The following is a 27909-nucleotide window of genomic DNA, read 5'->3' as shown; positions in this document are numbered from 1 at the left end:
ATAGAATTATGGCCAGCATCTTTATGTTTTGTTGTCACTTAAGCATTAAACAGCTCCGTGCTGCCTTGTATAATTCTCAAAACAGTCAGGTTTCTCAGATTAAATGCCAGTCTTACATTATGAAGCAGGCTGTGCTCCTGAGAATTAAATCACAAAATAAGTACGGTCCTAGGCCAGGAATTAATGTATATTACTTTTGTACTCACCTTTACCAGCATTTCCAGATTATAGGTTTTATGTCATCATGAACAGCTATGGTCATGGTACCCCTCAAAACATGAATCGACGTCATTCTGAATCACAGATGAGATATAGCCCATCCATCAAAAAAACACCCAACGTGGCAGAAGTAATGCAAAACCTTTCCCACTTTATCTGCCACTTTATAAATCCGACTGCACTTGTCTGAGTCTTTTTCCCTAGGGCTTGTTAAATTTCAGCAGAATTCTCCTTCATGTTGTGAACTGAATATGAAAAAGCAAAGCGACCAAACGGATACTCAGCAAAGCCAAAATGCATATTAACATTGATTCGAAAGGTGAGTAAACCACAGCTTATTAGAATGATTTTCTAAGAAAAAAAGCACGGGGAAAAAAAAAGCCTCTTCAGGAGAGAAAGAAAGAATCTTATATATCTTCAAAATGAAAAAGAGGGATAAAAGAGAGATGACTGATACAAGCAAAGATTAAAATGTAAAACACCCAGCAACTGCTTCTTTGACGTTCCGCTTTGAACACAGCTTACTGTAGAGCAGAATACTCTAAAATAAATATTTTGGACTGAGCTTTGCATCCAGTTCCACTAGTGTGACTCCACTGCTACTAGCAGGACTGTGCCAGTGTCCCAGGTGGCAAGGATGAAAACAGAAACTCATTATGGAATGAGAAATGTAAGAACGCTTTGGTGACAGCACATTCCCTGCAGAGTGCCACGCAAGTAAAAAGAACATTTAAATAATACTGGTCCTTGATCCTCTCAAAAGCTAAGAGCACATTTATTCAGCTTGAATTCCAAAAACTCAGCCACAGTTTATAAAATATGCTTGATCCTTGTGTAAGACCCTTTGGCATTTTGTTTCAGAGAAAAGAACTCCAGATGTTATTTTTACAGTTCATCTTAAGTAAATGTATGTGTTTAGTTAAACAGGCTTAAACGCAAGAGCCACCTCAGAGAACAATGATGAAATGCTTGACTTGATTTATGGACCAACTGTCAAACCCTTGTTTATGAACATCTGGCTGAGAAGGTGGTTTGAAAAGTTTTCTGTCAGTAAATATCAGCATAGTAAGCTCTTCTGCTTACAGACAGCTCTAAATTGTAAATGTAATTAGTGGAGAAATGGCATCGGAGTGTAGGTCTAAAGTCACGTTCAGCTTATCCATGCACACAAAACATTCATTTTACAGCACTGCTAATGTATAATGTGTAATCATTCGCAACCTCTTAATTAACAAAATGCACAAAATACCAGGTTTGGAACCCAAAAACTGTCCCTAGAAGCTGCACGAGCAAGCGCAAGGCTGCCTCTCATGACAGCGCTTCAAAGTAAGCTCGTGAGCCTCCCTTGACAACTTCTCCGCAACCACCGTGGCCTGGATTCGGCAGCCTGTCTCTCTCCCACACCCCCATAAGTGTTCCCTCTAGCTTTGTCGCATAGGTCCAGCAGGAGCTCCTGGGAGAGAAGAACCTCACCCGTCCTCTGCCCACCTCCATCTGCTTCTTAGAACAGTTTCTGCAGTTCCCCATGAACACAACAGCTTGCAAAGGCCTAAATGCCACAGCAACATTCGTAATTCAAAGCCTGATATCATCTAAAATCTACAAAGCAAGGCTGAGCCCAGGAAAATCAAATTTTTCTCTCCTTCTTCCCCTGTTTTTTGACAACATGCAAACCCTGAGATGACACAATCCAGGAACCCTTTCTGTAATTCAATTCTCGTTCTGAAGCAAAAGTCTACTTTCATCCCAGGTCTAATCTAATACTGGGGAGTGATGAGGTTTTTTGTGAGGAATTTCTTTGTTCACTGAGAAACAAAGCAGCAGCTTTGTTGTAGAAATTCACTTTCAGCTGAAATGCAGACAACGCCGATCTGGAACCTCGCTACAGATTCAGAGAGATTCGTATCACCCACGCCAAAACATCTAACCACAGCACCTCAGACAGGAGCCTTTTCACCTCCTCCCATGGCCCATGGAGAAGATAGAAGATTCTGTAGAGTGATTCAGCCCACCCACAGTAATCTCTGCCTTCCCCAAAGGAGATTTGTATCTCTTTCCAGAAGCTGCGACAGAAACCTACTGTCATCACAGTCCTTTCTTTGGCACTCCTGTTGCACATCCAGTAACAGGGAGGCAAAACCTTGTACACACTTCCTTGCTATGAAGAAACTGCTGGTAAATTACTGGAGTACCTCATTAAATCCACAACATCATAAAGAAATCAAATCTCAAACTCAGCCTTGGTGGAAAACTTGCTGCGAACCAGAGAAGTGACTTAGAAAGAATAATCTCGCATCGGCTAAGTCACATTAGAAAAAAGCTGTTATATGCTCGAGTGTCCATGCATACAAGCAACAGCCGAGACATTTACTGACAAGGAAGGGATGTTCAGGCATGCTTAAAACATTGAAACATTGAAGAGGTTTATCACATGAAAACTTCACATAAGCCACTGCCTAGAAATCTGCTGCAAGAGGGACAAGATGAAAAATGTGTCAGACGGAAATGCAATGGTAGTCCATTCTGAACGAAGACAAAAGTATATAGGAAATAGGGAGCACAGGACGAGAAGCTGGAGCTTTTTTAGGACACTGTGGGTATAAATTATAAGAAAAATAAGTATGGATACAGCATATATGTTTCAAATTCCAAAAGTATTTGACAAGTTTCCATAGGCGAGATTAATGACTCAGAGGCATAGAACAAGAATAAAGAAATAAAAAAGTCTCCTGTGTGTAAAAGCTAGCTCAAATTATTGTTTTGCCCTTAGAAGACGACTACCCCTCTTACACAAGATATCTTTTCCTTACAGCCATCAACTGGCCATTATCCTGTGGGTCTGGACTTGGAGGGCTACTTTAAGAATAATGTCCCACTTTTATAATTGTATTGCTGTAACGGTCCAAAGTCATAACCAAGACAAGCTTTAAAGGCCAGTATAGTCAGAAAAGTGAAGCCCATGTTCGGGTCTGAGATAGAAGCAGTGAACTTCCAAGCTTAATACAAGCAGGGAGCACATCGTTTCAGTTTAATTAGATATGTTAAGTCAGGTAGACAAAACACATGGCTGGCATCTGTAAAAGAGAAGGGAATATTAAAAGGGAAGTGGTGGCACCGTGGTTATTCTGTGAAGGAATAGCTAGGTAAGCCTGTGGTAGATGAAAAGCCTAATAACAGGGGGGAAATTATAACGTGCTGCAAAACTACTCCTTCCTTTGAATTCACTTTTTTTAATGTCTGCTATAATTAAAGTTTTAGTCCGCTGGTTGCCTCAGACAATTGGAGGGCTGGTGCCTGTTCTTCCAGCTACATGAGTTGGTCTAAGAAGCAACGTAACTTTTACCCACAAATCTTGCCTCCTTCGGCAGGTGCGCAGGTGTACAGCCTGCTCCTAGAAATGGGCAGCGCTCCCTTCCTTGCTCCGTGAGCAAATGTAGATTGGAGGGGCCCGCTGTGACCTCGCCTCTTCTCCTCCCCTTTGCACTCGCAAAGCTTGATTTGTTATCGGCACACGGTCCCTGAGGTCAAGGCAGATGAGGGGGTTAATCAGATGTGATGGAAAAGACTTTTTTTGTTTGCTTTCTGTTTTCTAATCTGAAAGGCAGATGAAACCTGGTCTGTTATGGTCAGATTCATTTTTCTTTATTTTACTAACACAAGGCAAAAAAATATTACAATCTCTTATTCCTACTGGCTCTGCAGGCTTGTACAAGTAGAAGAGGGAAACTGGGTCCTACTTTGGTCTGTATTACTGATGGAGGGGCTCTCTCCACCTAACCTCGGGATCACCCTCTTCTCTTATGTTCATCGCTGGAACTCCAGTGGGGACAATCAAAGCTCCAACCACAGCGCTTGGCCAGCAACATTTTACTACTGGATTTTACTGATGCCAGAGCGAAAACAGGTTTGTTACGCTTTAAATCCCCAAATGAGTTTGCAGAGCGGGCAGTACTTGCAAACCTGTAAACTCTATTTATATGCAGCCATTAAGTAACATGGACTTTCCTGATATTTTCAATCTATAACACAACCATAAAAGAAAACTATGACAGGTTGTCATCTTTTGATCATAAAAGCATGGTGAGTAATAAAAAAAGTCCTCTGGAGGACTTCTCTAGTTGATGCTTACCATATACACATGTGGATGAAGCATCAAATACAGCATCTCAAGGTTACAGATGAAACAAATCTTGGAAGCATAACAAATAACAGGTCATGTAATCAAGTCTAGTGAGATGTGGCTCTCATGCAACGTGGCCCACAGAGGCCAGATGCCATTCCGCATCGGAAAATGTGAAATAATTGAACTAGGATAAGGCAAATGTGTGAAAACCCAAACTGTTTTTGAATTCTAACACGAAAACACTGAGAAAGTACCATTAGATCCACAACCTGGTGCCTTCTAGCAATAAGAATGGAGAAGTACATTATACAGTAACAATGGCTAGAATATGCAGACGTGTGATAATGTTTCTGTTACATGATCCTTAGACTAATGTGATCCCTCTGTTACTACTTGAGGTAGCTAAGAGACCTTAATGCCCATTAGTAGATATCTGTTGTGTTGCAGAGATTGCATTCAAATCTATGCTGAGGCTTTGTTGATGGAAAACTGGAGATCAGGAGCAAGAGGAGGCCGGGGGGTAGGAAGACAACTGTGTGTTAAAGGAGTTGCAATAAAAAAGCCTTCCACTGAGAACTCGGGGCTTCAAATCCCTGGATGAATAGTTGGAAGGATGGTTAGCTCTCGTGTCCCCAGTGAGATGCACTGCTGAGGTAAAACACTGGAAGAGAGACAGTCCCTAAGGGACGTCAAATGGTGTATATGAGTCATTAGTTATCATCACTTTGTTTTCTTTACACCTTTACATTTCTAAGGTGTTCACACGTGTAGAGACACGTGCCACCCCATTAGGAGGTGCCAAAGCAGTTTGTTATAGGGAAATATATGCTGGGTTCCTTCATGGAGATATATGTTCCCACTCGAGGCCCACTGCTAGAAACTTCCACTCATATATAATAGCCCCCTTGCCTTCAGGAGGACAGTCTTTGTCATGATGATTACATGCAAGACTGTTTCTACAGAATTGGACAGATTGGGTATGTTTTATCTTAATTCCAGCTTAAATTCCACTCTGACAACAACAACAAAAACCAACAGAAATGCGGGCTGTTTGCTCTTTTTGAAGGGAAAACGTGGGACATATGTTCCAAACCACCTCTAGATTTTAAATCTCAGAATTAACACCTTGAATTGCAGCCAGAAATGATCTTCATCTTGAGGCTGAAAGTCCTTAGCCTTGGGAGTCGATAAATCAGCCATGACAAGGCTGAACCAGCTATGGTTTATTATAAAATCAAGCTTGATTATCTACTTGAAGTAATTAGACAGACCAGAACAAAAGGACACAAAGTTAAAAGGCAACATATGTAGGAAGAGCTGGAAGAGATATTTTACTTTACACAGACGGGTGAATAGCAAGAATGAACTTGTACTTGAGATCTTTTCCGTATACTGAATTCCAGCTAATAACATAAAGGGACCCTGCAATATTTATAATAAGCAATTTATTAAATCAGCTTCTCTTGGAGGTGCTCAGCTGCAGCTTCCCATTCCCTGCTGCCTGCACGCAGCCCTGACATCCAGGTGCAGCACCCCAGCTCTCGCCTCTCACAACCCATGATCCTTCACTAAGTCCCTACGGGGTTACAGACGTATTAAATGTATAATAAAGAAAAAAAAGATGCTACGACTTATATTACATTAAAGGACAGCAGCAGGGTGTTTGGGTATAAACACAGTAAATATTTGGGAATTAAAAGAAAAAGTAAATCTGGTCACTTTTCTCTTTCCTGTCCTTTTGATTTTGGAGAGTTTATTGTTATTTTTAAGGAATATTTTATTTATTTATGATGCTAGCTATTCTAGCAAATAAAGCTGTAGGACATTGTGCAATGTCTGAAAAATACTTCTACAAAGCATGTTTGAAGTGCTAAAATTGTTACCAAAAGGCCCCAGAAAATAAGATTTCAGTGATTATTCCTGGAAAGGGGTCAGTCATGCAAGTCCAAGCATAGATCAAGTCCCAAAATAGGAGTTTTCCAGTTCAAGGGTTAAATAGATCTGACAGATGCAGCTCAAAATAGGGTAAAACTTGAACACTTCAGTTGGTTGTAATATTCCACATTTATTTCTAGTGAAATGAACCATTTGAAATATAATTGTATCAGAGAGAACAAAAAGAATTGGAGAAGCATATAACTTTTATATCTTTCCACTCCTTCCACTGCAGTGTGGACGTCTCTTCTGAAACACAGCTCGTGCTGCCAGATCCTTACAAAAAGGTGACAATAAGCACATCTGCACCTTCTCCCATGGTGCTGCCCCCTCTAACTGCTAACAAAGCTCTTCCACTCCCCTTTTCCCAATCCTTCTCTAAAAATCACAGCAGCATAGTCAAAGAGGAAGAGCAGGTAGGAATTGCCTGCCTGTTTCTAATGTACACAATAGAGTTTGCCTGCTTCTCTGTGCCTGACTCAAAATATCAGATAAAAAGAGTTAAACCGCTTTTTCACTTACCACCATATTACTGCTGTGCCAAGACACCGATAAAAAAAGCTACACAATAGACAGGCAGCTCCGTAATCACTGCTGCTTTTCATGCCAATCAGTATTATCCCATTGTTTCCACGCTGTCCCTTACCTACCTGGTTTATCTAAATGAAAGAAAACAGACCATGTGCAATTTGGGAAGGGATTGACTCTTAAGTATTCAGGCAGAGTTTAACTTACCGGAGCTCTCTACCTCTAAGCCTTTCTTGAAGACAAATAACAAATAATTACTAAATAATGTAGGCATTGTGGTCAGGAGGAGGAGACTATTTACGGAGGAAAATCAGCTAGGGTCAAGAGAACCATTTTTTAAGAAAAAAAAGAAATCTCAACAAGAAACGTGCACATACAGGAAAGACAGATAAAGTTGTCCTTGTTACACAAACAGACGTATCAAATTTCTGAAGCCAGAGTAACAGAATCTCTGTAATTTTCAGGTAGAATACAATCTAAATACATGCTGCAGAGTATTAGAGCATATTATATGTATTAAGTTTAATTATCTTTCACCTCCAGGTCCACTAACAGAACTACTCCAGTGACCAGCTGCTTCCCATTACAGAGACATTACTCAGAGCTGGTGATATCATGCACCTCATTTGTCACCATCGGAGCATGGGAAGGTGTGGTAAATCCACTGTTTATCTGCATGAAGTCAACATTAGCAAAGTATTATGTTACAAGCTCCCTCACGTGCCCAGGGATAAGGCTTGCTGAAGCCCAACTTTCTTCTTCAACGTGGACCATCAAAAGTCATTTTTCCACACTGTCTCTGCTGATATGTCACAACCTCACTCCTGCAGTGAAGTGGATGTGCATCTTTATGCGCTTTGTGAGACCTAATTCTCATGCAATACGCAAAGGGCATTTGAAGGACAGGTGGCAGAAAGGAAAGCAAATCATGCTTATATCCTTCATCTCAAGGTAAAATGTAGAAAGCAAGATTCTCTTGCTTGCTCTCCAGGGGCCAAGCTCTAAGCACCAACCTAGCGCATTCAGGCAGAGAGAGAGCCTGACTAGGGAAGAACAGAAGATTTTATAACCCTTGATTTGGGGTGGCTGCCTGGGAATTCATTCATATTCAGGTCTTCCCCTCCCAAGGAAGTTGTGCTCGGTGACTGCCCCAGGCAGTGCCATCTGTGCCGTCCTGATCACTGCGCTCTCTTGAGAGCTCTCTGCATGGACCGAGTTAACAGTCCTCTTGGGACTGCTGTGCCCATCTCCTGCAGACCGTCCACACAACCTGTTAACAGCATTGGCTTCAGGGCTTCAGGCAGCATCACCTCCACATTGCCACCCAAAATCACAGAACTGCAGAATCACAGAATGGTAGAGGTTGGAAGGGCCCTCTGGGGATCATCCAGTCCAACCCCCCTGCCAAAGCAGGGTCACCTAAAGCAGGCTGCACAGGACCTTTTCCAGGCAGGTTTTGAATATCTCCAGTGAAGGAGGCTCCACAACCTCCCTGGGCAGCCTGTTCCAGTGCTCCGTCACCCTCAGAGGGAAGAAGTTCTTCCTCATGTTCAGACGGAACTTCCTGTGCTTCAGTTTGTGCCCATTGCCCCTTGTCCTGTCACTGGGCACCACTGAAAAGAGTTTGGCCCCATCCTCCTGACACCCACCCTTAAGATATTTGTAGGCATGTATAAGGTCTTCTCGCAGCCTTCTCTTCTTCAGGCTGAAGAAGCCTGGCTCCTTCAGCCTCTCCTCATAGGAGAGATGCTCCAGCCCCCTCATCATCCTCGTAGCCCTCCGCTGGACTCTCTCCTGTAGCTCCTCATCTTTCTTGAACTGGGGAGCCCAGAACTGGACACAGGACTCCAGATGGGGCCTCACTAGGGCAGAGTAGAGGGGGAGGACAACCTCCCTCGACCTGCTGGCCACACTCCTCTTAATGCACCCCAGGATCCCATTGGCTTTCTTGGCAACAAGGGCACACTGCTGGTTCATGGTCAGCTTGTTGTCCACCAGGACATCCAGGTCCCTCTCCACAGAGCTGCTCTCCAGAAGGTCTGCCATGAACCTGTACTGGTGCATGGGGTTGTTCCTCCCCAGGTGCAGGACCCTACACTTGCCCTTGTTGAAACTCATCAGGTTCCTCTGCGCCCAACTCTGCAGCCTGTCGAGGTCTCACTGAATGGCAGCACAGCCTTCTTGTGTATACACCACTTCTCCCATTTTTGTGTCATCAGCAAACTTGCTGAGAGTACACTCTGTCTCTTCATCCAAGTCATTCATGAGTTAGCTGAACAAGACTGGGCCAAGTACTGACCCCTGGGGGACACCACTAGTTACTAGCCTCCAACTAGACTCAGTGCCGCTGATGACAACCCTCTGAGTTCTGCCATTCAGCCAATTCTCAATCCACTGCACCGACCACTCATCCAGCCCACACTTCCTGAGCTTCCCTAGGAGGATGTTGTGGGAGACAGTGTCAAAAGCCTTGCTGAAGTCAAGGTAGACAACATCCACGGCTCTCCCCTCATCTACCCAGCCAGTCATGCCATCGTAGAAAGCTATCAGATTGGTCAGGCATGATTTCGCCTTGGTGAATCCGTGTGGACTGCTCCTGATAACCTTCTTTTCCTCCACTTGCTTAATGATGACCTCCAGAATGAGCTGCTCCACCATCTTTCCCGGGATGGAAGTGAAGCTGACTAGCCTGTAGTTCCCTGGGTCCTCCTTCTTGCCCTTTTTGAAGACTGGAGTGACACTCGCTTTCCTCCCGTCCTCGGACACCTCTCCTGTCCTCCAGAACCTTTCAAAGATGATGGAGAGTGGCTCAACAATGACATCCGCCAGCTCCCTCAGCACTCGTGGGTGCATTCCATCGGGGCCCATGGATTTGTGGGCATCCAGTTTGCGTAAGTGATCTTTCACCCAGTCCTCCTCAACTAAGGGAAGGTAATCCTTTCTGCAGGCTTCTTCTCTTACCTCCAGGGCCTGAGATTCCTGAGGGCTGGACTCAGCACTAAAGACTGAAGCAAACAAGTTATGCAGTAACTTAACCTTCTCTGTATCCTCCGTCAGAAGGACACCCATCTCATTCAGCAGCAGCCCCACATTTTCCCTAGTCTTACGTTTGCTGCCCATGTACTTGAAGAAACCCTTCTCGTTGTCTTTTGCATCCCTTGCCAGATTTAATTCCAGGTGGACGTTAGCCTTCCACCATGACAGTGCTCAGCAGGACACCTTCAAGCAGTCTGCCGTTAACAAGCCTTTTTTCTTCCCCACATAAATATATAACCTGCTATTCATACCTTGTCTTTGATTAGCTAAAATGGTCAATCTGCTTTCTGTTGATTCCTATCCACAATAGCTCAATTTTCCTATGAGCAAACTGTACATCACACAGGGGTTACACTTGGTTCCCCATGTCAGCCAAGGAACCTGGGATCTTTGGATGGGGAGTGATGTTTGAAGGGAAAGTTCTGCAAACAAGCTGTGCTCCAGCAGAAGTGAACAGTCAGTAGCAAATGGTTCCCAATAGCCTCTTGGCTTACTTTATGCTGTGGGATGCTCATAATTACTCACAGGCTTTCTTGTCTAGAATAAATAAACACATGGAAAATAGTGGGAATGAAGGCTTTCCAGAGTGAGATAAAAGATGGGGAAAACTTTTGCAAAAATAAAATATTTCCTTATGTTACTTACAGCAACTTCAAATAAAAACATGCCAAACAGATTTTTGGTGGTATAATTACCAACAACCAGGAATTAAACAAACCCCAAAACAACACAAAAGGCCAAAACATCCAGACAATATGGCTTGCATCATAAATTTTTTTCTGATATTTGGAGACAGTTATAAAGAGTTATTCCAAATAGTAATCAGTAATTCCTAAACTGTTAACTGGCCTGGACAAAAGTATAGCAACAGAGAGAGATATACCATATTCCAGGATAAAAAACCTCACCTCACATGCAGCACAAGTTTTGCACTCAGTAATTCCCTTTATGCTCCCCTGCTCATGTCTGAGTCTTGTTTATTTGGGACATACGGCTCCTCATACCATGCTAAAAAGCACTATTTGTCTTTCAGTGCCAAGCAGATTTTAATCATTATCTTCATCCTTGGCCTCAATTAAGGTCTAATATAGAGGAGGCACTTGAATGACCTAAGAGGCACACTTAACCCCAAATAGTGCGTCAAAGGCACTTGGAACTTCTGCCACATTTCCTCTGGCCCTCGAATCTCTCTCTCCTTTTTCTCTTGTAACCTGACTGTGTTTGTTCCTAGCACTTTAATGTCCCCTGGTGTGAAGTCTCCTTGAGTAACACTCACATGATGGAAAGTGTGATTAACTCTGCAGGTGCTTTTCAGGTCAATGAAAAAATACCTTCTTGTTACACTAATATGTAATACTTCTTTAGAGATGTTCCCAGTGGCTCTGCGTATTGGGATTCCCACAGTACCTATTCTCTTTCACTCTTGCTGCTCTCCTGTGTCTCGATAATAAAAATACATAGTTTGATCTGGGTACAAGCTCGACTCTAATCCTTTAGAGTATGTTTCACATCTCTTTAATTATTCTGATTGGTCACTCAGATAATTTAAATGGTAAATCTCTTCCTCTCGACTAAAATGCAGTGTTTCTGTAGTGAAGAATATAACAGTAAAGCAGGAAGAAATTAGAGTCAAATTAGGAAAATCGTACGATTTTCTTCAGAGTATGCCTTATTACATTTCTTTTGCTTCATAGGCTGTCTTGTTAACAAAATACCATGCACAAAACAGGTTGGGAAGCCACAATAGCTGAAAAAAAGCCTTCCGAAGACACCTGGTAACCTTGAGTGTTTTGCAAAAACCCATGGAAAAATCTGCAGAGTTTATTAAGGCTTTTTATAGCTTCTTTTACTGCCAGATGGCAAGCCAGTGCAGTGTTCAGACCGAGGGTAAACGTGATGTACACTACCATGCCACCGGGCTGCTGAACTCTTCCAGCAGCTACTTGTGGTCTGCAGCATACAGGGGCAGGGGAACACCAGTGCATGGAGCTTCCAAAGGTTTCGAGGCTTCCATCTGGAGCACGCTAAACTTTATTCACAAATTTCAGATGCTCATGCATTTTTTCCTAAAAAAAAATTACTATCTTCAGGTCATAGTATGAGTGGCTTATTTGAAAACTTTTGTGGATAGACCCTGTAATCAACTAACAGGAGCTCAGTATTAATTACAGAAAAGGAAGCTGTGTTTTGTTAGGCATGTCTTGGATGATTCCAGTTATGTGCTCATTGGCACATTGGTTCAGTGGCTAAGCAATGAAGTGCAGAAAAAGGAAGCTTTAATAGGTAAGGGGACAGTATGGTTAAAACGAAATGAGACTGCCAGATGGCTATCAGTGGCTCCAAGACTCCGGTAACTGAGAGGCTGCAGAAGAAGAAGTATGCACATGAGAGCTGGCAATCTTCTGGCCAGCTGACTTCTTAAAGTCTTCCGCACTGCTTAATGTACAGTCTTTCTTCGGGGAACTGCTGCATATAATCAAATATACCTTGCTTTCCTACTTTATTTGATTTTTCTTCATTAACGTTACAAAAATAGTACACAGCCAGAACAATGAGGGATATGTTTACAATTTAGTCAGCATATGATGATCTGCAGTCAACAATAATTCATAAAGCATGCTTCATCTATTTTATGGGAGAAAGACACTGAAGCTTAAAGGACATTTCCATAGCCAAGGTAGACTGATGAGGGAATTCTTAAGTATCAGCCCACCCTTGATGATTCTCAAATAATCCCTAAGTCTTCTCCTCTGCATAGGAATCAGTGACCTCTTGAGATACTGGAGTGAGAAGGAGATAAGGAAAAGCCATCATGCTAGTGCTTCCCCCGATATGCCTATCACACGGCAAAATGCTTGAGACTAATTGGAATCTGAATATAGTGATTGCCTTTAGTTACAATGTTCATCCTGAAGAAAGAGAAACTGAATATTACATTTCCAAAGACTTGCAGTTCTTCAGCTAACAAAATTCTAGAAGGGATAATTAACCTCGTGTCTTGGGATTCAGGAGTCTCTAGATCGAAATGTCCCACATTTTTCTGTTATCAAACACCAAGCCAGGGGATACAGTTTCAGGTTTGCAACAGTTTATTGTTGCAAGTGCTGCTTCCAACAGTGAAGTTTTGCTGAGTTATGACTTGATTTGGAAATATAACCTCTAGTTTGGGGAACCCTATTCTATATATTAATGACCAAGAGGAGAGCGCATCAGAGGGAGAAGCACATCAGCACTGATTTGCCTTGTACATCTCCCCCTGTGAAGTATCTTCATAGTCAACACTGTCAAGAGCACAATCCTGAGCGAGGTGACCTGATTGGAACTGACAGCTCCTGTGTTCCATTGAAATCAGGTCAAAAGACAAGTGTGTGGGGAAAGCAAAGACAAATGGAAAACCAGAAAGGTTGATGTAAGTGTCTCATATTTCACAACCTCCAGTGTCTAAAAAATACACACCTGAGGCCACAAAAATGGTGTATGTTTTTTCTATACCTTCTGGTAAGCAAGTTGTTAGGCTTCAAAACTTCCTAGTCTCTGATTTCACTAGGAGTACAAGTGGTCAAAGTCCGACTTCAGCAAAAACAAGACTGGAGGCCACTGAAAATTTTAGTGTCTGGAGGCTGAGGCGTGTTGGCTGGACTCACATGGAGAAGCGTGCCTTAATAATTATCCTGTAAACAAATGGAAGGCATCAGTTTTCAGGCATATCCTTGACTTCTAGACACATCTATAACTTTCATCTTGGATGTCTGCCCTTGTAGTTTGTTGTTGTTGTTTTTTTTTTTTCGTGAGAGTGCAAATATGCAGTTCAGGGCATGAGCTTAACTAAGTCTAAAAGAATTACCACTTGTGTACTACTCTTCATGTTCATTTGTACCAGGGAACTTTTTGACATATATCTTTTTTGACTAACAAATCTTTAGATCATCTAAGTCATTCTGGAGAAAAGCACCTCAAAATTTCTTCATGTTCTTCAGGGCAATGGTTTGTTAGAGAAAGCAGAACCAAACTGGACTGGAGAAGTAAATCATTTTCCTGGCAGAATGTCTTCCTTTAGAAAACAAGTGACCTGATGCCATTTGCTGAAACAAACGACAGCATAAGAACACTAAATTCAGCAATGCCAAAATTGCCTTTAAAAAGCACCAATGCAAAATCAAAATAAATCATTCTCAGATGGCCTGAGGTCACTGAGTTTTTCTGCTAGTCCTAAAAGGTAACAAAACAGCTGGCTTGAATGTACTTGAAAGATGTGCTTGAATCAGGCTTGCTGAGTGCACAAAGTGGATTCAGATCTCAAAAAGGTGGAGTACAAACTATCCTTCCTCTCTTCTCACCTGACCATTTTTATCAAAGTCTCAAAGCGTAGAACACAGCAATTTTAAGGCCTGGATAATTCAAAAGCAATTTAGCAGATTTTCTCCAACTCTTCCAGAATTTTTTTTTTACTCTGAGCTGAGACCAACCGTGAGAAATTTCAGCCCAAAAGGCAATTTTTTGGAAAAAATTATAACCTGCTGAAAGGGGAGGTTTAAAATGAAAAGTGCATTTTAGCCATAACTATTCCACATCAATCTTTAACACTTTAACTAGTGCATTATTGAACTACAGTTTATTGTATGAATTATGTATATATAATGTACAAATGCATATATTAGTGTATATGTAATGCAGTAGCCAAATATTATGGAAAAAGGTAAGCTTTTTGAATAATAACAAGTGTAAGCAAAATACATGTAGAAACAGAAGAGATATTATACATCTATTAACCAGAATCCATCCTTGCAAATGAAAGGCTCTGACATTTGCCCAGATCAAAAATCCAATTTTACAGCACTGAGAGATAAGGAATTAAATAGAGTGCAGATATGATCTAAACTGATATTAAAAGGTTAGCAGTGCTTAAAATTGATCAGTTACCAAGACCAGACAGCCTGCATCCCAGGCTGTGAGAAGTGTATTGGCCAGATGTTGTGGAAGTTTTAGTTGTCATTTTAACAAACTCTTGGTCTAGGCAAGAGCTTCACAGATTGCAAAGTAGGGAGCACAATGCTGTTACAAGGCAGGCATCCCAGCATGTTACACAGTAGCAAAGCTGACAACAGCTCGGAAAAAAAACCCCATCAAAAACCTTTAAAAGGACTTAGTAGATGATATGAGCTCTGTGCCTATGGGAACAGAACCACCCTGCAATTTAGGAATTAGGAACTGGTTCGTTTGGGGGAGGAAAGGCCGTGAATGGATAAGGTCTTTGGAAAGTGGAAGACCAGATAACTATGAGATGTGTCAGGATATAGATGAGTACCATACATCAAATTTCAGACTATGGCAAGTTATGTAAAGATATCCAGGAAAGATCACACTGTCTCCAAGATTAATCTAAACTGCTTACTGCCTTCCTAGCTGTCATCAAGGCAGGAAAAAAAAGAATAAAATAAATTTTTAAAGACAGACGAAAAGTTTGCACTGGGACATGGGTGTGCCATTTTCAGCTCTGAGAAATGTCACAGATGACAGCAGCAAAAGCGATATGTGACTGCTGACAAAGATGAGTTCACTAATAGGATTAGTAGTGAAAAATGAAACAAGTCAGAAAGGGCTGAGGACTAGTTAGATATTCAGTTGAACACGGTGATGCAAACTCTCACTGAATGCAGATACAGTAAATATATTCCAGCAAAAGAGTCTATAAGTCTTTTTATGGTAAATTGTGGTTTTGCCACTATGGATTTGCCACGAAGAAAATGTGTCAAAAACTTCTGAATCGTAAAGAAATATAATGAAGAGTCAAAGCACCTCTTTACCTCGAAAATACAAGAGCATCTCAAACAAAAGAAAGTAAAAGGAAAGAAGTTTTTCTTCACCTGTAGAGAAATCAGGCAGCACTTCAGTAATTAATATTAATTACTTACAGCACCTTTCCTACATTGAAAATGCTGAACAACTACCAGCTGATCTGTACAACACTCCTACAATACATGATATGCATAGTTATGGAAATTACAGTAGGGAGCTGGCAATGAAGTAATATCCTGGAGATCCTCCCTTGTAGGGAAAAGCATTGCACGAGATGAGGCTGCCATGTAGCAACTCTATAGCACATCTGAGGACACAATTTACACCGAAACTGGAAAGACAGAGGAAGAGAGGAAGACAAAAAGTGGGCAAACCTCCATGGAATATGCAACCCAGATGCTTATAAACGGTGATTTTGACATGTGGCAATTCTCAGGTTTGGAGGTAATGGCACTCAAGATGAGCACAGCACCTGCAGGTCAAGTCCCACCAGAAAACCGAAAAAGCTGTTTTCCCACCAGCACATAGAATCATAAAATCTCCTGAATTGGAAGGGGCCCACAATGACCATTGAGTCCAACTCGTGACTCCACACAGGACAACCTAAAAGTTAAACCACGTATCAAACAGCATTGTCCAAACGCTTCTTGAACACAAACAGGCTTTGGGCTGCAACCACTTCCATGAGGAGCTTGTTCCAGTGCTTGACCACTCTCATAGTGAAGAAATTTTTCCTAATAACCAATCTGAACATCCCTCGACACAGCTTTAAGCCATTCCCTTGCGTCCTATCACCGGACACCAAAGATGTCGGCACTGCCCTCTCCACACACCCTCCTGAAGAACTTGTAGACAGAAATGAGGTCTCCCCTCAGGTGCTCTGCTCAGGTCTTTCCCTCTAGTCCTTTCATGATCTTTGTTGCCTCCCCTTGGACACACTGCAATATTTTCATAACTTTCTTACCGCACTCCAGGTGAGGCTGCACCCATGCTGAGTAAAGCGGGACAATCGCTTCTTTTGACCGGTTAGCCACACTGTGCTTAATTAACCCCAGGTTGGCCCTTTTGGCTGCCAGGACACACTGTTGACTCATACTGAGGTTCCCATCAACCAAAAACCCCAGATCCCTTCCTGTAGTGCTGCATTCCAGCCTCTTGGCCCCCAATCCATAGGTACATCCAGGATTAAACCATCCCAGGTATAAAATCCAGCATTTGTCCTGGTTAAACATCACACAGTTGGTGATTGCCCAGCGCTCTAATCTATCCAGACCTCTATATTAGGCCTCTCTACCCTCAAGGGAATCAACGGCTTCTCCTAATTTAGTATCATCAGCAAACTTAATGTGGACTTAACTCCTGCATCCAGGTCATTGATAAAAACATTGAAAAGAACTGGCTCCTGAGGAGCGGATGGCTTTGCTTGTTTTTTTTAATTGGGAGCGTGGGGTTAAAGCCAGAGACTAAGAATCAGTTCACGGCCTCCACCAGCTAAACTCTCTGCTTGAGACTGATTCATTTTAAATCGGCTTTCTTGCAGGTAATTCACAGGCAGACCGTCAGCTGTGAACTGGCACAGCTCCACTCGGTTCCCAGTGTAGAAGGGGACATATTTGGCCAAAATCAAGCATCACACATCCCTGGTGAGGCAGGCAGGGTGATTTACATCATGATCTGGCTCACTGCATCCATGTCTACATGGACAGGCGCAGACGTGACAGGATGCTGTTCCGATCCAGATGCTGCACAACTCTTCTTAAACTGAAGTGGCAATGCAGCTAACAGAGGGGATCTGTCATATGCCTGGCATGTGGGTTGTGTCTATAGGGCACCTACCCATACAAAAATAAATTTTCTCTGCCTCACAGCAGCTATGAAGTTGTATTAATCCCAACTAACCAGGCCTCTAGTGTTGACAATGAAATCTGGTATGTCCAGGCTTGTCTGTGAAACATTGCTGGTTTCAAATATTATTTTTATTATTGTTAGAATAAGCAATCCCCTGCAACTCTCTCCCAAACTGTTTGGGAAGTGAAATAATGAAATCAAACAAGAACAGCCTCTTGAAACTCAATTTATGGAGTCAGGCAGAAACTAAATAAGCATACACCTGATAGGAAAGCTTCACTTCACTAATACTGACCGAGCATATGAATTGAATGGGCTTCATGATTTTCTGCCCTATTAACATAACTTCAAACTCTTTCTCTGGTCAAGAGTTCCCAGTCTAGGGTATTTCTTGGCAGAACCTCAAGACATCCTGCTTGAACAGAGAAACAGAAACAAACGTTTCTCTTACGTGACCTGCCTCCTGGTCTTGACCTAGCATAGGGATCAATGGTTTAGTTCTTTAATTTCCCCAAAGAGTTTTGGTGTTTCCACAAGGTTAAAATATAATATGGATTATATATCTACTACAGGAAGAGACTAATACATAGTATGCAATATTAATCACAGGTGATGTTTTCAGAATATAAAAATATAATATCCTCAAAAATCCATCTATATATTTTTAAAAAGACCTGAAGAATTCATGGATGGTACAAGAGGTCTCTTTAACAAAGAAAAATCTTACCTGTCACAAGCTGTTGTCCAGCTAGTCCTACTGGAACCATCCCCAGGTTATTCATAGCTGTAGCCCAAGCCGTTGGATCAGTAACTGACATATTAAGTTGTGTGGTATCTATAGCTATACTTCCTAAACCATCAGCTGCTGCAAGAAAAGAAACACACTGTAAGCAGAAAAGTCAGTGCACCAGGATTTTTAACCAAAACCTTCAGTGAAAATGAGATATCAGAACCACTGCTTATTTTGGGCTTGTTTTGTTTCTTAATTATGATTCACCTTTTAGACCATGGATAATAGTGTTTGGTATTGTACAGGAAAACATATAGACATTGGAAACATTCAACAGACATAAAATGAAACAAGAGTGATTCAGCCTGTTTATATGGAAAACTTCTGAACCATGAGGACAGTCAAGCAGGGCAACAGGCTGTGCAGTCACCGACCTTGGCAGCTTTTGAGACTCAACTTCATGAAGCCCTGAGCAACTGGTCTGACCCTATGGCTGGTCTTGCTTTGAGCTGTAGGTTGGATTGGAGACCTTCTGAGGCCCCTCCCAACCTGAATGAATTGCCCTGCAATCCTCTGATATAGTTGATTTATATATAATCTGTAGCAATTTGTCAGAAAACTGTGAGAAACAAACACATCCCAAGGAAGCACCCATTTTCCATAAGGCGTAATTTTGTTTTGTAAAAGATTTAAGAACACATTAGCCTCTAACTAAAAAGAGGTCAAACCAAATAGATTCATTATGGGAAATACCAAGCTTTGTAAAAATAAAAGAGAATTACCATGAATACGGTCAAAATAGACTGAGCCCAGGCATGGATTTTCCTGGGTTGCAGAAGGAAGAGTGGGTCGGATAGCTAAGGGATGGTACCTTTCTGATACTGAACCCCCAAACACAAGGTGCAATCACTCCGCAAGTGATCACATCTTAAGTGTTCAAGGCCAGGCTGGACAGGACTTTGAGTAACTTGGTCAAGTGGAAGGTGTTCCTGTCTGTGGCAGGGGGGTTGGAACTAGATGATCTATAAGGTCCCTTCCAATGCAAACCATTCTATGACTCCATGATTTGTGCTTCCCCCCTCCCCAGTCACAGCTGAAATCAGTTTTTTCCAGCTATTTGCTTACGGCCTTTGCAGACCTGAGATATTTACCGGCAGCCATTTCTTTTCCCCAGTTTCTCTTGCTTCTGTTAGATTTCTTCAGCTAGGAATAATTAACTACTGTATTAGCAGCATCTTGAGACGGGATATCACCGAATGCAGGGCCCACACATAGATCATTAGGCTCTGAAAGAGAAAAGACAAAAAAGGCTATCAAGTTCCGCAGTCAGAACATAGCTGCAAACCAACAGACCGCTTTGGGAATCCAAGCAAAGCTCCTGCCCGCTCCTGCTGGATCTCCAGCTCCAGCCTCCCTGCACACATTTAGCAGCCACTGTAGACTTGTTTCAGCGAATGCTCATCCTTTCCTGCTGAACAAACAGTGCCACGTATGAACCTGTCAGACCGCTGAAAAGCCCTTCACAAATTAGGTCTTATCAGTAGCCACACAGCCTCCTCGGCATGAAGGCATCAGCTGAAAGAACATATTAAAGGATGAATATGATTTTTTTTTAACTGTTAACAATTAACTGATGTTGCAAGTTTCAAGAAAACAGTCTCCTGTTCTGAAATGAAAAGTGAAAAAAAAAAATACTTCACAGTGACTTACAGAACAGACCCTGCAGAGACATGGAAAAGTAAGAAAACCTAACAAAGCTGGGGATGATGCCTGCTCCTTAAGTAACACGGTATCTTTGGCACACAAAGCTTAGGTAGCTCGAAGCAAAAGTGGAGTATCTGCTTCTAGCTAAACTACATTTCTTGCGTCAGGTACCTGTCAGACCATGAATTTACCCGAAGGGTAACTTCTTGCTGTTGTTGTTTGCAAAGCTCACCATGTCAGTGCATCGCTGGTCAGAAAGGAGGCAGACTGAGTGAACAGGTAAGAGGTGTGACCAAAGGCTGTGAGCACCCAGCACTCACAGCGGAGGGGGAAAATGCTGGGGTGAGGATGAGCACAGATATATGCCCATGTTAGTCTTTGTGCATTAGTTACATGTGACTGTGGGCGAAGGGGGGCTGCGTTATTTTTTGGCTGGCCAGTAGCCTAAGGAGTCTGACCTATGGCATTTGGTACTAGTGGCCAACAACTGACCAAGTGCTTCTGAGTGTTTGGGGAGGTCATTAACGCTGTGCAGGTGCATCTTGGTGACTTGTCCAGCCCTAAGATATACGTCTTTAAAAAAGTACTTGGAAGACCTTTATTAAGAGGTTTCCAACATGCAGACCCTAAAAATTCATCTTTAGAAAAGGCACTGTTAACATGCTTACATTACATTTTATCATACTACTTCCCACAATTCTCTTTATTCATGTGATGTGCATAAAGTACAAGCCAGAAAGTTTTATATTCTAGTTCCCTGGCACTGTACAGATCACTTCATAGGGACTTGACTGCATCAATAGCTGTAAACGTGAATCAAGAGTCATGATCAAACAATGCTGTACACTTTTTAGTATGTTGTAATTTCCAAATAACCAGTATACTATGTTAAAAAGCATTTTGTTCAAATCTACAGCGGGCCTATTTAAAAGTCAATATTTATCAACACTTAATACTTGAATTTGCAATTCCAATTCTTATTTGATCTCCACTATTCATTATACACAACATTAAATAATTTCATGATAAATTTAGCTTTTAAATAACATCTGTAAACACCAAACAAACATTGAAAGAAAGTCCTCTTCAGGGAACGTGACCAACATAAGGCAAGCCACCAGAGATTTATGCCAAGTTTTTGAAAACTGGGTGTCTGCCTTTCAGCTCCTTAAACTTGTACTTATCTCTTTCCACTCAGGCTATAATCTTCTGACCACAAACATCTACTTCAAGGTTAGAGCTGGGTGAATTATTCCTTGTCAATAAGTTATTTCTCACACAGTACAGCCCCCCTTGCTGTTTATGAATCACCCCCAAATCAATGCTGAATTACAAATACATACTGAATAGTCCAGATGAGAGTGGTTCACTTCTTCCCATGACTAGCAGCCTTGTTGCTTTGATGTAGCAAGGCGTTTTTGAAAGCCAACAGCAACAAAATGCCTCTTCGTACCTTGCTGTGTGCTAGTTGCTTGTCCCCATAACGTATCACCCTGACTACTGGGGTGGAAAGAGGGGTTGCCCCATGGTTTTGGGGCAAAGGCATCTCAGACAGGTATGGATTATTGGGATAAGGGGTAGAAAATAGGTGTCAGACTCTCTCTGCCACCCTCTCTTCCCCTGTTTTACTGCCTTGTGAAGTGAGCACCGGGTGAGATAATGAGGTCTGCAGCCGAACTCTACACTCTGTTCCCCCCAAACCCACATTGCAGTTGTACCAGCTCTGCCAGAAACGGGAACCCCTCCATAAAGAATCAGAAACTGGGCTAGACAAATGCACCTGAGCCTACCAGGAATTAATAGGTGATGTTTTCGGTGTTTGCCTTCTACCAGGTTGTCCACATATTTCAAATTTTGGTATACTTTCATAAATTAGCCACAAGTATTTGTTAAAGTCCTTGCAGAGGAGGAAGGACATAATGCAATGAATATGAAATAAAGCGGAATCAGTAGGTTAATCGGTGAAATTACTGTTGTGTTGTGCCACCAGCTCTGCCCATGTGCCTTGAAAGTCTTTGCCTGAAACATACTCTTCTAGCTCACACTGGCTCTGGGCAGCTTTGCTTTTGCTCTCTGATCACCGAGTCTACTGTTTTATCAGCAGGACCTGGATGCAGTGCAAGCTGAACCAGGGGAAAAACCACAAAAGAGCACGTGAGGAGCCTTAAGTGCAACTAGTCCTATCTAACGAAGAACTGCTGCAGGCTATTTTGTCAGTGGAAGAGGGGTGAATAACAAGTATAAATGCACCTATGAACGCTGAATAATTTGCGGCAAGCTGTAAGCAGAATTAATGCTGCATCCTGAAGGACACAGCCTGTAGAAACCAGTTCTCTTAGAAAGACAAATACTAATTGGAAACCTCCCTTGTACAGACAACTCACCAGTTACATTAACACAGAGCAACATAATATGGCTAGAATAATCTCACAGGCCTTTCACTCCTGATTTAGGCTCAACCATTAGCTTTTGTCCAAAAACCTTTGAAAATTCAGATGGGGGAATGTTTCGTTAATGCTTAAAGTAAAATCAGCTTTGGGCAAATTTCAGCATTTCTTTGTATAGCTCAGACGCTGCACTGTTATACCCTACGTGACACTGGAAACAAAACAATCTAGGGAAACAAACCACTTACCAGGTTGTATAAAAAGCAAAGTGCTGTGTATACTGAGAAATACTTCTACTAGTAAAGATTCTTGATTTCTTAATAATAAAAGGAATCACAGGCAAGGAAGTGTCAGCTTACGCAGGGATCCTGTGCATCCTGAGCAGACATTAATCAACACCACTTCACTGACATCGCACCTTTAGAAAGCATTCCTGATTTATAACTCATTAGTACTCCTCTGGGCGTTACTGACCTGAAGATACATGTAAAAGAAATCTGTGCTTATAAACACCTGTGCATGGGAGTGTCTTTACTCCAGGGGAGTAACTTCAGAGGCAAATAAAGCCATAATCCAAATTTACAGGAGAAAATGTGTAAAGTCTTCTGGGTGTTGCTGCTTCTTGAGGTTGGGGAGGAGGTGGTAGAGATGTTAATACAAACTTGAGAGCTTCTGATTAATAAAATTTTAATGCCAAACAGCACAAAGCAATTCCACGGGACACTTTTTGTTGTCTCTTTTTTTTCGGACACAATGCAAGTACCAGTCTTTGGATGGCAGATTGTGGGAGACATTCAGACTTTCCTCAGACAGGTTGTCAGGAAGATAAAGCACCCTCAAATCCATACCAATAAGCACTTCTCAGTCATAGCAGTCATAGCAGATTGTACTTAGAACGCGTATTTTATACCAGGCAATTAAATGCAGTTACCCAAATGAATACAGAAGTCGGTTATATATTGCGCATCAATTATCACAGGCAATGAATGCCATGAGACAAAGAAATTAACACAACATAAAACTAATTCAATAACACACCAGATTGCTAAGTTAAAATCCTACCCTTTAGATATCCATAATGCCACAGACAATGAATTATGACACGGAGCGAAGCTGATTAAATGCGCCATCGTAACAAGGCTCTCTGGAGTGCCCAGGTCAGTAGCCAGCCCCAGGATGCAAGGAGGAGGTTCTCTGCCCAGCTCTGACACCGACCTGCTGGGTGACCTTCAGTCATTTCACCTATTTGTCTGATTCTAGTGACCAGTAAATCCTTCGAGGAAAAGACTGGTGCCATCAACCTTTTGAAACCTGGGACTGCGAGCCGCAAAGACATTAAATACTATTGGTGCCGGTTCTCGAGACCACACAGATGGGCAGGAGCGGTGCAATATCTCGTAAACTGCTACATCGGGGTGAGTTTTCCAGTTCTTACAAGAACAGCATGTGCGAAGTGTTTGTTACTGTTCACTGTGATTCATAGGACAGCAGTCATTAGGTTGGTCACACTCCCATCTGACCTGCCAAACTACAGGTCATTTACTTGGCTAGCTCCAGCTGTCTTCTAAAATATATCAAGTGTTTCGTACTGGTTCTTCCCAGTGTTTTTATTTCTCCCCCTGCAGACAGGACTCCCAGTAAAGAAGGAAGAAAATGAAAGAAAAAATAGACAAAGATTCGCCCTCAGTTACTATCCATTTCTTCCTAACAATCTTAGGATGAAGAAGAAAGCTGGAAGTAGCAACAACAAACATGATACTTTTGTGCCATAGCCAAGCTACCTGGAGCACATGGAAAAAAAAGAACATCTCCAATGTGACTCTGAAGATGCCCTTTATTAATAATATTGCATGTGCAGTGTTTCAAGAAAAGGCATTCTCTCACTTTGTTGCATGATTAGTGCTATGTTAACAGCAAGAAAATCTCACCTAAATTCTGAAATTCAAAAGGAATTACAGAATCACAGAATCACAGAATGTTAGGGGTTGGAAGGATCTCTGAGGAACCTCTGAGGATCATCTAGTCCAACCCTCCTGCCAAAGCAGGGTTGCCTAAAGCTGGCTGCACAGGACCTTGTCCAGGCAGGTTTTGAATATCTCCAGTGAAGGAGGCTCCACAAACTCCCTGGGCAGCCTGTTCCAGGGCTCCGTCACCCTCAGAGGGAAGCAGTTCTTCCTCATGTTCAGACGGAACTTCCTGTGCTTCAGTTTGTGCCCATTGCCCCTTGTCCTGTTGCTGGGCACCACTGAAAAGAGTTTGGCCCCATCCTCGACACCCACCCTTAAGATATTTATAAGCACTTATAAGGTCCCATCGCAGCCTTCTCTTCTTCAGGCGAAACAAGCCCAGTTCCCTCAGCCTCTCCTCATAGGAGAGATGCTCCAGCCCCCTCATCATCCTCATAGCCCTCCGCTGGACTCTCTCCAGTAGCTCCTCATCTTTCTTGAACTGGGGAGCCCAGAACTGGACACAGGACTCCAGATGGGGCCTCACTAGGGCAGAGTAGAGGGGGAGGACAACCTCCCTCGACCTGCTGGCCACACTCCTCTTAATGCACCCCAGGATCCCATTGGCCTTCTTGGCAACAAGGGCACACTGCTGGTTCATGGTCAGCTTGTTGTCCACCAGGACATCCAGGTCCCTCTCCACAGAGCTGCTCTCCAGAAGGTCTGCCATGAACCTGTACTGGTGCATGGGGTTGTTCCTCCCCAGGTGCAGGACCCTACACTTGCCCTTGTGGAACTTCATCAGGTTCCTCTGCGCCCAACTCTGCAGCCTATCCAGGTCTCACTGAATGGCAGCACAGTCTTCCAGAGTATCCACCACACCAACTGAAGGAAACCACACATCTCTTGCAACAATTTGCAAACAAAAAAAAGTTTACCAATTCAATTAAAAATATATATGAAGTACCAGAGTACTTTTGGAAAAGTGTCTTATTTGATAGGATGAGACCCTAACTGAGGCATCTAACTTCTGCCTCAGCCCCCTGCAGCTGTACTGAAGAGAGGCCAGTTGCTTTCCAGGGTCTCCAGGGAGCCACCCTGCTTACCTGGTTTTGTCTGTCACATCTCCCTCTTACAGGAGGCCTTCAAAAGCAAAGGTTGATTCTGCAGGAACTGGCACTTGTCTTAAGAAAACAGTTTCATGAGGCACAAGCCAGTGAAGATAAGCAGGGTTCGACCCTTAGGGTCTAAATGGGAGCTCTGGTTACGTGTTCACTTATACAATTCTCCTGATCTTTTGTCTTATGAATGAATTATAACACCTTTGCCCATTCTAGATTATGCCATTAAAAAACTACATTGTCATCTCATAAACTCGCAAAACATATGCTCCAGCATTAAGAGATTTCACTTGTCACTATGTACATGGAATATGTAGGTTTTTGCATAGTTATAAAGGATTCTTTCCACCAATTTTCACAAAAAAACAGCTAATGAATAAATCATGGCCATTCTGGTAGGACTAAGACAACTTAGAGAAAAATCACAATATATTTACTGTTTGCTTATAAATTTAACAAAGCCAATATGTACAAAACACATTGTCTGGAAGAACTGCTCATTTGAGATGCTGCATTACTTAAATCCTCTGTCCCAGCACTTCTTGAAGACAACACATGGTACACACAAAGGCCAGATTTCTCTTGGAAAGCAGAACACTGGATGATTTCAACTGTGCAAAAAAATAAAACAAAGGTCTTCAAGATAAACAGGTGTTCTTTTGCGATGCTCCTTGAAAGGTCACCCGGTAATATTTCATGCTAAATCCTAAACTTCACTGGCACCTCAGAGCAAAGTCTTACCAGGTTATGAACACTCTTTTTCTTTTGTGCGTATTTTAGCAGCTGCAATCCTAATATGCTGAAATCTATAAATAACAGAATCTGGAGGCACATTAAGCACGGCATTATAGAAGTCCAGCTTAGTGATTGAAAAAGCATAAGCAGTTCCAAAATCATCTGGAAGGAAAGAAAAAAGCAACTTTGCAGGCTAGCAATGCAGCACAGCCTTGATAAAAACGTGTCTGATTATTCCTTCAACACAAAACGCTGTTGTGAATTGATGATTGCGTCTCCGTTTTTCACTCTGCCAAGAAGACTTGCAATTGCGAATCACTTTCTTCCCATTTTAGAGGGCAGTGCCTTACTGACTACTTTAGACCAACACTTCCTTTAAATTTCTGTATTTTAAAAAATTGTGTTTAACAACAACAACAAATTCTGAAATCTTGTAGTTACTTACAGCAGTATTTTAATACTCGGCCTTGTCTCACACTATTTTCTGCTAAAGGCCACTGACTGCTTTAGAAATATGACATCCCACACCACTGTATTTCAGACAACAAAGACAGCACCCAAAGCAGGTCTTGAGCACACGCACTTCAGCAACTTCACTGGAAGGCTGAACACTGAAATGAGAAGTGCTGGAATGCCTCCTTGATGCCATAAAGTACCTGGGCCAGTCATTATAAACGTGCCATACAAGCTATTTCTTATCTATCTGGGCTTGAGGGAACACCTATAGAAATGCACCACACTTACCAAATACCTTCTTGCACTCTGACGTACATTGTCCTTACCTTACCTTTACTAAAGCTACTTCAAGAAGCTGCAATACAAAGGGCTGTCTGGTTGGGTTTTTTTAAGAAATACAGATGACGAAAAAGAAAAAAAAAAAAAACAACATAAAAAAAAACCAAAACAAGCTGGGACACATATCCAGAAAGAGCATTTTAGCTTCCTGGTTAACCTAAAGTGAAATCACTCCCACGCCACCTCCTGAAACAACGAACAGCTTGACGCGTAAGCCCTGTCCGCGGCAGAGCCCTGGGGACAGTATCATACAGTCCATCAGAGGCAGGGGAGCCTCGTTACTGAGTTTCCAAACGAACACAGACTGCCCTCTTCTAGCCTCAGAAGACCAAGAGACAGTTGAGTTTCACATGGCAACATTATGTACGAAAAATCTATTTTAAGTAACTTTTCAGAAGTTTCTAAAATGCATTCATTATCATTTTTCTTCTTCGCAGCCTGTATAATTGAACTCCTGGAGTTAAGCAGCCTGTCTTTTTAGGCAGAGATTTATGGGGGAAAAAAAGATCCTTGTCAATCAAACTATTTTCATAGTTTTAAAATACACTTTTATCATTGGACTGGATTGTGACAAGACATGACATCTAAGTGTCCTTGGTTAAGTGCCTGGGTGATCTGCAGAGCACTTTTTGCAGAGTACTGAAGCGATCTAAAGTCATATTGATCAAAATTTTATGCAAGACCATCAAGTACTCTCTCAGTGACGGCTGCTAAGTGAAACTCTGAAAAAGAAGTTCAGGCTTGTTTTGTTTGTTTTAATTCAAGGATTCTGGTGATAAATTCTGCTGAAGAGAAAAACTTACTATCTCTTCTATCAGCTTACACCTGTCCTCACTCCAAAAGCTGCCATCCCTTCTTAGCACATCACACTCGGGATCTTTTCTCCAGCTACAAGCTCTCAACTGGTAGTGTGCTCTCTGGTCTCATTTATCTTGTATTCATTCTGTTCCTCTTAGTGTATGTCCTATTCTTCTCCATTTACCTCACAATACTCTTTCTTGCTTTT

General features: G+C 42.2%; 1 protein-coding gene across 4 annotated transcripts in view; it reads right to left on the bottom strand.

Moving 5' to 3' along the window:
* ENOX1 (ecto-NOX disulfide-thiol exchanger 1) overlaps positions 1 to 27909 on the bottom strand; it is a 380777-nt gene that overhangs the window by 127252 nt on the left and 225616 nt on the right. For 2 of the 4 annotated variants that reach the window (XM_075432138.1, XM_075432365.1), the window contains exons 4-5: positions 19367 to 19501; positions 18213 to 18350 (exon numbers count right to left, since the gene is read on the bottom strand). In XM_075432138.1, coding sequence (XP_075288253.1) covers positions 18213 to 18350; positions 19367 to 19376 — 148 coding nt within the window. In that variant the 5' untranslated portion in view covers positions 19377 to 19501. Of the gene's footprint in view, positions 1 to 18212; positions 18351 to 19353; positions 19502 to 27909 lie in introns of all 4 variants that reach the window. The other 2 variants (XM_075432297.1, XM_075432224.1) reach the window with 2 other exon arrangements.

The sequence above is a fragment of the Opisthocomus hoazin genome, chromosome 1 (genome assembly GCF_030867145.1).
Source record: "Opisthocomus hoazin isolate bOpiHoa1 chromosome 1, bOpiHoa1.hap1, whole genome shotgun sequence".
In the NCBI taxonomy this organism is placed as follows: domain Eukaryota; kingdom Metazoa; phylum Chordata; class Aves; order Opisthocomiformes; family Opisthocomidae; genus Opisthocomus; species Opisthocomus hoazin.
Note: the sequence above shows the minus strand (reverse complement) of the source record. Positions and strands in the feature narration are given on the sequence as shown.